This window comes from Pieris rapae, chromosome 18 (assembly GCF_905147795.1).
Source record: "Pieris rapae chromosome 18, ilPieRapa1.1, whole genome shotgun sequence".
Lineage (NCBI taxonomy): Eukaryota > Metazoa > Arthropoda > Insecta > Lepidoptera > Pieridae > Pieris > Pieris rapae.
Genome location: NC_059526.1, coordinates 7,201,066 through 7,213,103, shown reverse-complemented (window position 1 = coordinate 7,213,103; position 12,038 = coordinate 7,201,066). Strand labels below are relative to the sequence as shown.

Genomic DNA, 12,038 nt, shown 5'->3' with positions numbered 1-12,038 from the left:
TTCGTATTCTGCCTCGACGTCCGATGATGAAACTCAGCTGCAGGTATTAATCCGAACAACTCCTCTGAACACTCTCCATGGTAAATGCGGTAAACCCCACATCTCTACGCAACGCCAAAGGATCAAGCCGCCTGGAGAGATTTTGGTCGTCAACGATTCAACCTTCAATTTATGATTCAACCTCAGAATATAATAATGCAGTCGTGACCAACCGGCTTTTAAAACACAAAAAATAAAAACGTTGGAGTTATGTGAAGCTGTATCGCAGAAGTTAGTTCATTGTCTGATCTGCTACTACTATCATCTGCTGGTACGATCATTATATGAACACATAAACCATTTGATATATTAAATTGAATTTGACATTTTTCTTCGATAAACAATTTTACATTTAATAATAGAACTTTATTCATAATAAACGAAAATTTACCATTAATAGTTCTATAAAAAAGATACGTAATAATTCGAGTTATTGAAAAAAACTCGTTAAGATATGTTGTAGGTACTGATCTTAAAAGTTCAATACACTTCGTTAGATCGGGGATTATTTCGCGTGAGTAATGAACTAAAACGCTTATCAACAGGAAAACAAAATTCATAACTAATTAAAAGCGATGTAGTGCGTCAGTTTTTTCTAAAAATCCCCGTGTTAATTTTGTATTGCCGAGTCCTTATTGATATATAACAAAATTAAAATCTAAGACTTTCTGATCTTCAATTCTTAGAATGTTTATAATTATATTTAACTCGATACTTTAATTTGACTTATTCCTAGTGTATATATAATATAAAACTATATTAATGATTTGAAGAAGATAAACCAAGACAGAGATAGATAGAGAAAAACTCAGTCAACAGATTGGGTCGGTTTTACTATAAAATATATAATTTTATAAATATTTATTAATAATGCATCAATAAGCATCTATTTGTCTGTATAAATGAATAAATTAACTGTATAAAAAATGTAAAAAATGTTTATATTAGCAATGGAGTCTAATTGAAGCCATAATAATTTCGAACTAATAATGAAGCCATCTTAAAAGTTTGTATGCTGTGCTAAATTCCCGGCCGGCAAAGGCCGGCAATGCACTCGCGAGCCTTCTGGCATTGAGTGTCCATGGGCGGCCGTATCACTTAATATCAGGTGAGCCTCCTGCCCGTTTGCCCCTTGTTATATAAAAAAAAATACACGATGAGGTACCTTTTGTGGTTAAAATTATCACAATTCTCTAGTCACCTCCTAACGGGGATGTCCTTCGAGAAAAGAGTGTACCAATTCTTAAAAGGCCAGCAACTCACTTGCGAGGCCTCGGCAATGTGAACATCTATCACTTAAAATCTGTGGAGCCTCACCGTAAATTGCCTTCTTTTAGTAATGTCACCAAAACTAGTTTAACACTACTTGGGAAAATAAAAGATAAAAATCAGTTTAAAAACCTTTAATCTTTACACACCGTAAAATCTTAAATTACAAACAAATTAAATACATATAAATAGTGACGAATACAAAACTATCGTGAGGAAACACGAAAAACGATGTTTCACAATTTCAATTGTTATAAACAGGAGATATAAAAAAAGAATATGAAAGAGATGAAAGAGAGGAAGACGGCAAGTTTTAGAACAAAAATTGATAGATTGATTTGAAAAATTGATAGTTACAAATATTTAGATAGATAGATTAGAATGGAATACGTGAAAGCGTTATCGGTTTTAGTTCCAAATATGGCCACGGAGCGCGGCTCAAGTTTTCCTTACAGAAGTGACTTTTTTAAGCTATTGTATAGATTTTATCGCGGGCTCTGAGCGCGGCGACCGAATCAAGAAATTCCGTAACGAAAAAACCTAACACAGGATGACGTAACATAGATGTGGCCAATACGCGTTAAAGCGGGATAGAACACATATATCTCTGACATCGGTGACGGCCGGTGCAGCCGGTACGCGTTAGAGTGAGACATACTATATAGACCTGTCTATGTCTGGTAGAGTGGTAGATTGAATTAATTACAAAGAAAAAAAAATACTGCCTAAATAAAAATTAAGTAAGAAATTATGATTGCAGTCCCCGACTGCAACACGTTTTTATTTCACCTTGGCTGAGATTCAGAAGGATTAAGCGCGAAATGTCACTCATATGTCAAAATCCAGTAGATTTTTGACGTACGGAGTGGGAATTCGTTTCTGAACTTAGCAGCCGTGTTTTGTATTCGTCTTTACTAGAAAATATTAAACTTCTCTTACACTAATTAAATATTGCGTATAATATTTACAATATGGCGATAAACCCATGATAAAATTTGACCCAAAAAGTAACTAAAAAATTCGCAAAAATAGTATTTGTTTTCGAAAATAACCTGATTTACATATAAAACACTCCCATGCAAAAAAACGTACACAATCATATCACACAACTGCTAGCTTACCACGTAAACTGAATAGCGATTTGAGTCAATACTTAGATCTCTAACTTTAATGACGTCATACCGAATTTTTGTTTCAAAAGCGAAAGCAAAGTTAATATTGAACTAGGTGTAACTAGTGTCTTTTAATCTGGACCGAATAGTTCTAATAAACATGATTCTTATGAGTAGACACATTTATATACCTGTTTTAGTCAAATTGGACAAAGGTTCACAAATGAATCAATCACACAATACAAAAATAGTATTCTTCTTACAGTAGTGAGGTTTTTCTTACCAAAATACCTAAATAAAACCTTATATGCTAAAGTGATATCAGTTTTAAACTCTCGCTTATATTTGCAATTTGCTTAACAGCAAAAAATTACAAAGTTCTGTGTAGATGAATTTTTCAATTTCAACCATAAAAAAATATAGACAAACATATTGACTATAATTAAACTCATAATTTCCTTAGTCTTAATAAATGTTGAATGACAATAATTTCGAATAATATGCGGGTAGTTTGATCTACCCTCCTTTTTCAAAAATTAACAAAAATTAAGCGATCTAGGCTTTAACGTCGATTTCCGTAAATACTGATGCGCGAGCGCAGTTAGGTCGAGTTGATCCTGTGTTAGACCACAAGCTAGGACTTCCCACTTAATTGTTGACTGAAAATAAAAAAAATATTATTTTACTAACATATCGCTGTATTTTTCTTTCTATTTAGATGTAGAATCTGTAGTAGCTAGGGGGGTCTGTGGGGCTGGTGAACTGTGAGTCCCTCTTAAGTGGGGGAAATCCATCGACTGAAAATTACTTATAAGTCTGCGGCTTCGGACGCCTTTCATCCTGAATGAATCCTGGCGTCCGGCATTGATTTCCCTTGTGTTGCGGTATTTATTCTAGGGAATTCATCAATGCAATACTAACCATTATAAATGAGGGCGTCTCTTCCTTGGCTTCGGCCTCTTGGTCGAATTTAATCGACCTTACAGCGGATTTCTTCACTACCGGCTCATCTGAAGTACGTCGCGGTGCCTAAAATAAATATTTCCAAATTAAACATATGGTAAGAAAATCAGTACTTGGCTGGTAAGGTTGCTGTTGTGGAAATTAGTATTGCCAGTAAATGAAAATGAATATAAGAATTTATTGGAAAGTCTTAATAAAGCATACAGTATCTATAAAATACACTTCTAGGCTTTTTGACACTAACTTATGAACGACCGATATGACAGGTTTTTGATTATATGGTACTAATATAATACTTTTTAAGAAAGGTATCTTAGTTTTAAATTATAACGTAAGGAATAAATATAAATACATTTTACTTGATATTTATTAGATGTTGGTAGATAGTAAAATTATTTATTGCACCAAGAAAAGTTTAAAAAACTTTATTTCACATTACAAATTCCCTATTTAGTATATAGTAGTCCCTATTTAGTATATTAGGTCATTCTGATAAGTATCTTAAATGGCGTTTGCAATTCAAAACGCGCTAACGAATTTATGACGGTAATTGGTTAAAGGACACTGGACATTTTTCTATTTAATAAACAATATCAGTGTGACAGATAAGCCTTCTGTGCGTTTGCCCCCCTCTTATATAAAAATAACAACCTAAAAGACGCGTTCGAAGAGTTCATTTTCTAATATATATAATACGAGCTGTGAGGAGTAAAATAATATATTATATGTATAGCCTAGCAAATGTTCTTATAAATGTGTAATTCCATTCTTTGTCTATAGTACGGACGCGGAGCGCGAAGAATTTCGTATAATGACCCCTCATCTTATGTCTTTGTCGCTCGCGCATAAACATATTGCCGTTGCGCTCACACAGATGCAATGACCGCCGTATTCAGAGATTGTAAACCTTTTAGTCATAACCATAAAGACATGCGGTGGTGCACATGTACTTTTTACTTCGTTTGTTTTGTTATAAGTAGTATATATGTTATAGTATAGTATATAAGTAGTAACGTATCTGGCGAAACATCTGATAGTTCATCAGAAATAGATGCCTCTGACTAAAATTAAATGTTTTTTAAGAGTATTTCTGTTTTTTTTACCAAATCTTAGTCGCAATCATAACTTTTCCTTTTTATAAATCCATCAAGCCGTTTAGTCTAAATAAAAATCAAACCTACCGTTTTTAATATTCGTACTTATAAAAAAAAATGTTTTTAACCACTGGCAGTAGGCCCAAAGGTCATTGTACGAAATTCTTCGTGCTCCGCGTCCGTACTATACACTCTTGTCAGTATTACTGAGCAGAAATACTGTCTTGACTTTAAATCAATAATTGAGTACACTGCCATCTTTTGAATTAATTAAAACATTCCTGGACTAGTTTGTAAAAAAATAATTTTAGGTTTAAATAACCAATTAAAAGATAAAACAAAGTATTATCTCTCTCTTCTGTCATGTGTGAACTTCGGAGCAAGCAAGCATCTGGATCGGACTATCTTTTTCCACCGGTTTCTCCCTCTCTTATTTTTAGAGGACAATGAGTCTTTCGCTTGGTCGGTCCACCTGGTTGCTTAACCACGTGATCTTTTAGCCTTCTGTATTACCCCGACCAATTTCTCCAAGTTCTCAAAGCCTGTTCGCATTGTATAGCCGATAAGATATAATTCACTGTCGGCATATGGCAGATAGGCGGAATTCAGAATCTATGTACGCTTCAGGTAATGTTGTAATTATATTGACGTCATAGATAGTCAATGCCACATTAAAATAGAAGTGGGCAGAACTTGTTTGGGCTTGCAGATGGAAGATGGATAAAATGACTAACATCATGGAAAGAACCTTTCTAAAACTGTACTAGCTACAGGTGGCTTGTGTAAAGAAAATTAACGTATATATTCTATTTATATGAATCTAGTTAATTATGTATTAATCAGTATAAAAATTATTACTTGAATTGTAAATATTTAGGTTATTGTTAATTACATTCTTAAAGAAAACACTTTTTCAACGGATTGAAGCTATTTATTATAAATTTATAATTCAATCTATTGAAAAAGTGTTTTCTTTTAATGTGTAAAAGTTAGTGTGTAAAATTGGTAAAAGTTATGTTAAAATTGGCTAAAGTTATGTTAAAATTGGCAAAAGTTATGTTACAATTTGTAAAAGTTATGTTGATGAAAGTCAATTAAATTATTTTATAAAATTTGTGTCTTCTCAGTTAGAGTTACCGATGATGATGATTTTTCAAATCTTATTTTACATACAATTGGAATATCATTTCTTAATCTGTTCTATAAGAACAATGTGATTTAAGAAGTGGCGCCCGCTGTGATTAGACATTCAAGTAATACGTAAGGCAAATTTTGATGACCCTTTTCCCCATGTAACCAACTACCAAGTGATTAATTTTACCTTGAAGCCCCAGGGGGTAAAGTATTAAAATAATTACATGTAGTTCAAGGTCTTAAGGATTTTATACGACCCCCAAGTTGACCCAAGGCAAGTGATGAAACGTTATCGAAGCCATTTGCCTAGCTGTTTAATCAACTGGCTGAACAACTTTCAGGCCGCCAGTTAAACGGCTAGGCCGTTAATTCGGCTATTTAATCTAGTTGGCTGCTCATACATATTTCTTGCATTTGGTATAACACAAATAAAACCAACAGTTACTGTAATAGACATTTATTGAAAGAAATGACAACGGTATGGACTTTGGAATGGGTACTATCAATATTGACAGCGAAAAAAAAAAACAATACAAACAAATTTACATATTACAGCTATAGAATAAATTAAAACAATTTAAGACATAACAAAATACAACAAAAAATAAATAATGTTTTAAAGTATCAACACTGGCCTGTCAATATTGCGGGAGAGGAGCGGGCAGGGAGAGGGGGGGACGTCATTAATTTCAAATATCATTAAGTAGCTGCCGATCTCATTAAATAAATAATGTAATTATATTACGAAAATGCAAATTACAAAGCATAAAGACAGGTCATTAACATCTGTTAGTCAATTCGATTACTCCACCCAACGAACACTTCGTACGTAACCTACGTAATACTTGCGACTTAAAATAATTTTGGTGCTTGGTAAACTTGAGGTAAACTTAACTAAACTAAAAAACCTAATATAATCTGATGACAGTCATCTTTGGCCCGACTCACAGACACCGAACTCTACATATTATTAGTAAATAAATAATAATCATTATACAACTCCTCGTTCTCTTTCTCCTTCTCTATCCACCATTGGTTCTCTTTTTCGTTTTTAATTTTATTCGTTAATATCTCGTCTATTCTGGAAGTGGAGGGTTTCTGGTTGGTGACTTTGTAAATGTGCTCCACCAGGGCGTTGGTGAGAACTTCCTTGGGGGCGATCAGATCGTTCAGTTCGTTGACGCCCGTGATGGTTTTTAACCTATCGGCGTTGAGTCTAGCGAACGTTCTAGGGGACTCTAAGTTAGTGATGTCTTTGAAATGGTTATGGTAGTACGGGTTTGGGTTAGGATTAGTTGGGACATAGGACCTGTGTTGTACCTTTGGTTCCAATAAGTTGGAATTCGCTTGGAATTTTGTGTCCGGCGTGTTTTCCGCGCTGACCAGGCTGTGGAGGCTGGTCGATTCGTCCAAGTAGTTCCGGTGCATGTTTGGGGTTGAGAATAGTTCGGAGCTCTCGTCGCCGGCGAGGGTTTTGCTCTGAAATTGACGGGGAACAGTTTTAGATGACGTCAGAGATGTGTGATCTTTTTTTTTAATGTGTCAAATATCTAATCTTTGTCAAATTGAATTAAGTTTAGAGACGAAACTGAGGGCTAAGTATCACTTGTGTATTTAATCTTAATCCAGTAAAAAGTGGATATCAATGGATAAATCCTCCTAAAATAGCAAATACAGCTCCCATAGATAAAACATAGTGAAAATGTGCTACGACATAATATGTGATATCAATAGAAGAATTTGCTAAAATTACTCCGGTTAAACCTCCAACAGTAAATAAGAAAACAAATCCTAATCTTCATAATATTGAAGGTCTGTAATTAATTTGAGTTCCGTAAAGAGTTGCTAATCAACTAAAATTTTTAATTCCTGTTGGCACAGCAATGATTATTGTAGCAGATGTAAAATATGCTCGAGTTTCGATATCTATACCAACTGTAAATATATGATGAGCTCATACAATAAATCCTAAAATCATAAATATTTTAATTTTTTATTATTATTTACTGTACTCCCCATCTGCCATCATGTCCAGGGACTTTTTCTATTTCACAATTTATTTATTTTTTCAAAAAAAATAAGATATATAAATCTTACTTCCGCTAAGTTATTTGAGGTAGTCAATCGGTTGTAATGTTTTACTAATAAAAAAAGGGAAATAACATATTTTTATTTTATCTATTAAGTTGAAATTAAAAAATATTTATTTGAAATAACATAAAACTGTTTAAAAGTTCAAGGAAAATTAATGTATTTTTACAATGATCATACACTATCTTCAGAACGGAACAGACAGACGTTTGACTTTTCTCACTAAATAGAACCTTCAAAGCTACTGATTTTCAGTATTAGATTGATTATTATTTCTTCTAAGAAACAACCTTTTATAATTTTATCTATATATTATTTTATTGGCCACTTTGCGTGAACTGCTTCACTGTAGATAAGGTTTTAGGTACGAATCCTAGATTTAAAAAAATGGTATTGCTACACCCCGTGTTTTTTACGTCAACACAATCGTGGGCCAAGAGAACACTATAGACCATATAACAAAACCTGGATTAGAATATCATGGTTGCTATCCCCATACTAATTCCATACAGGCGAAAGTATCAAAAACATCACCATTAAAATCCATCCAAGTTGTTACTATCCTTATATAAAAAGTTTTTAAAGGCCGCGTAAGCACTCACCGGTGTCTCCACGACGAAGCTGACGTCAGGCACGTGTGAATGGGGCGTGGATGTGGCCACGCCCCACGCCTGGGCCAACGCCTTTCTCGCTCTCTTGTGCGACGGCACGTTCTCTTTCCCCAGGGAGGCCGTCCCTATACCGCTATCGTTCACCTACGAATAGGTTTGGAGTATTAATATCAGGTGTAATTTCATTAACGGCACTTGATTTAAAGTCAAACTCCATATTACGAAATATTAGATAGCTATAGCCATACAGCGTGCGACTCTCATGATCTCGTACGTTACGTAAACACTGCGTACGCATGGACGTGTACGTTCGTACGGTAAAGGAAGACATCGTGTGGCTTTTCTCAAAATAAGTATTTGTCAGATAGAAGGATCATCTACTTGCCGATGAAAATTAAAAGTCTGAGATCCAGACCTAAATATGTGCAATCCCTTAAATCTGAACGACATAAAAAAATATGAAATTACTCAAACCTTCGATGAAGTTATGACTTGTCAGTTGCTGATAATACGTTGAAGGTCTCAAGAAGGAATTAATACAAAAACATATATTAGGAATTAATAATAAAATATATATTTGGGCAAATGCCAGCGATAAAGGGACCCCAGGAACCAAATTTTCTAAATTTTCTTTTATAAACTTTTAATTAATTATTTTATAATAAGGTTAAGAAAATATATTAATAAGAAAACTTTTTATTAGTATTATTAGTAGTCATCGCACAGTTGATGCCAAAATGAGCCCTTTAGTTTTTCCTACAATAAATTGTCTCGTATCCGATAATGCCCATTAATTCGACTACACTTATATTGAAATGTCTCTTAGATTTAAAAACCTTTAAATAAGCCATGTTATTGTTTGTGTGAGTCTTAACCCCACTACCCGTAATTTTATGTTAGTTATTAGCTCATTTAACATTTGCTCGAACGGTGAAGGAAAACATCGTGAGGAAACCGACATGTCTTAGACCCAAAAAGTCGACGACGTGTGTCAGGCACTGGAGGCTGATCACCTACTTGCCTATTACATTTAAAATGATCATGAAACAGATTCAGAAATCTGAGGCCAAGACCTAAAGAGGTTGTTGCGCCACAGATTCTTTTTATTAGCTCATGAATCTCATTTAACATAATATCTGAACATCCCAACAATATTCGAAAACACTGCACATAGTATGAATGAAACGTGTGATTTAATAAAAAAATTATAATGTACAGATACAGTAGAAGAGGATTAGAATGGAAATGTATTTTAATGTAAATGTATAAATAAAGATCATCATCATCATCATCATTATTTTTTTTATGTAAGTCATTAATGTCAGGCATCTGAAGGAGGCCTTTACCCGATCGACGGTACTGAAGATAGAAATATATACGCTAAGAAGATAAATTAAATAAAGTATATGTTTTTGTCGCGTTGGGAAATTAAACGGGCTTTATTATTAAATGTAATGACGTAGTTGGTAATTGAAATTTACCCAATTTATATCTTTTTTTATATCTATTTAAATAATCATGTCCCATCCGCCCCATGCCCCACTCTTACCTGTCCATCATGTTCCATGGCAAGGGTGGACTCGTTGTTAGCGCTCTCTTCCCGTTCAATCATTTCCGTGATGTCTGCTACGAGGACCCCGGGACTAGAAGGGGAATATTTTAAGCCCGACTTCTTTCCTATCTCCGCCATTGCTATTTTGAAGGGGGTTGGAGTTCTGAAAATTAAAAAAAATCATCAAAATAAATTATTTACGATTTGAGCTTCGGTTTTTTTTTTCATAGAACAGGGGGCAAACGGGCAGGAGGCTCACCTGATGTTAAGTGATACCGCCTTAATTGATATTATAAAAAAAACTTACTTGGGCGTGGTTTTGGAACCTCCGGGCGTGATATGCGCAGGCGTCGGTGTATGAAGTAATGGACTTTGAGTCCAATCCTGGAAACATTAATGGATTATTTAATAGGGAAATCTAATAAAAACCATTTTTTTTTTTATAAATTGTGATAAATTTTGTACAACTATTAAACATTTATCACACTCATGACAGATAGTTCGATCTTCCTTAGAAACAACTTTCAAAACAATATATTATATTTTTAACGTGACAACGTCCTATAATTCGATGGAGCTGGCTAAAAACATGACTCGTGCGGCGTTACCTCGCTCTGAGGCGTTCAAAATTTACATAATTATATTTATCCGTACAAATAAATGTAACTTGATCAATCCAATTGTGATTACTTCTCTACATCCATACAAAATATCTATCAAACAAATAAAATTAAAATTTTCTTTTGAAAAATGCAACCATTCTATCAGTATTTTCTTATGACGTTGTCACGTTCAACTATCGTCGGTAAACCAACTTTACAGTAATTCCTTATTAAATATTTATAAAAAAATATTATAATTAATATATTATTTATAAAACAGCTTCAGTCCACCAATCAATTTCTCATAGTTTGGTGTTTTATCAGTCTCCACAAATCACAATAACCCCTTTTTTTGTTTCGAAAATAAAATCTGGGAATTTTCTAGAAAATGGGGCAAACGGGCAGAAGGCTATGTTATGTAATAGTACCACATAGCCAGAGGGCTCGTGAGTGGAATTATTTTATTTTAATATAATTACAAAAATCTCTAAGTACCAATTACCTTAGTAGCTGAATGCCGTAATGACGAGTCAAAGTTCGGGAAGGAGAGCGTAGCAGGCGAATTGAGGAATTGGGAGGGGCTGAACGGAAGCGCCTTGATTGGAGTGGCGCCCTCTGACCACGCCTGGAATTGAAATAATTGATAATTTAGAATCTATCTGAGAAAAAAAGGCTTTAAAAACGGGTCAAGACACAAAAAAAATACATTTTTCATCTATCTACATAACTTTCTACTACACTTGTATCATATAACATTTTAAGAAAAACATATAATATAAACAGTTAACACCCCTAGTATGTTAATTGTTAAAAATATACATAACCGATTCGAACACACCCTAAGGAAAAATAATAATTTCTTATAACTAACTTAATAATTAAAATATTAAATATTAGTTGTATAATTATTGTTATTAATAACAATAATTAATATAAGTAATGTAGAAAATTACCCAACTAAACCGATTTTGATGAAAATTAAAATATACTTATTTAAATAAAAAAAAGGTTACCTTATATTTGTGTTGTACACATACGAAAACTAACTTTTAACACATTTCATTTCAAGAAACACATTTAATTTCTACATTTTTTTTTAATTAGTTAAAAATTAAATACACCTTGTAGAAGTTAGATACGATACAGTTACTCACAGAGTTATTTCTAGAAGCCTTCCCCCGTCGCAGTATTGGAGGTGGACTGGACTCCAGAAGTTTCTTCTTCGGAGACATATATATTGGATTATCTTTATTCTCTTGGCACAGAAACGCTGGAATAGAACGTTATATATTAGTTAATTTAATATGTACAAAGGTGTATATAGCAAACCGACAACCCATGCACAACCAATGCCAGAGGTCTCGCGAGTGCGTTGCCAACCTTTAAACCGGTACGCTCTTTTCTTGAAGGACCCAATGTCTAATTGGTTCGGAAATAATTTATATATTCAATGTTGATTTTTTTTTAATTTTTTTTTTTAATCAGTTTAAAACGGGTTTTTATATACATTTATGGAACGTATACGCGTTTAAGTTATTTTGCGTATTTTTTAACTTGGTTCGACATGAAAA

General features: G+C 33.7%; 1 protein-coding gene across 5 annotated transcripts in view; it reads right to left on the bottom strand.

Moving 5' to 3' along the window:
* Positions 1-1,427: 1,427 nt before the first annotated feature.
* Positions 1,428-12,038, bottom strand: part of LOC111000609 (myb protein) — a 47,851-nt gene continuing 37,240 nt past the window's right edge. For 3 of the 5 annotated variants that reach the window (XM_022270114.2, XM_022270115.2, XM_022270118.2), the window contains 6 exons: positions 11,622-11,737; positions 10,970-11,092; positions 10,173-10,249; positions 9,863-10,028; positions 8,305-8,457; positions 6,061-7,090 (listed from right to left, as the gene is read on the bottom strand). In XM_022270114.2, coding sequence (XP_022125806.2) covers positions 6,572-7,090; positions 8,305-8,457; positions 9,863-10,028; positions 10,173-10,249; positions 10,970-11,092; positions 11,622-11,737 — 1,154 coding nt within the window. In that variant the 3' untranslated portion in view covers positions 6,061-6,571. Of the gene's footprint in view, positions 3,080-3,341; positions 3,450-6,059; positions 7,091-8,304; positions 8,458-9,862; positions 10,029-10,172; positions 10,250-10,969; positions 11,093-11,621; positions 11,738-12,038 lie in introns of those variants that run through there. The other 2 variants (XM_022270117.2, XM_045632080.1) reach the window with 2 other exon arrangements.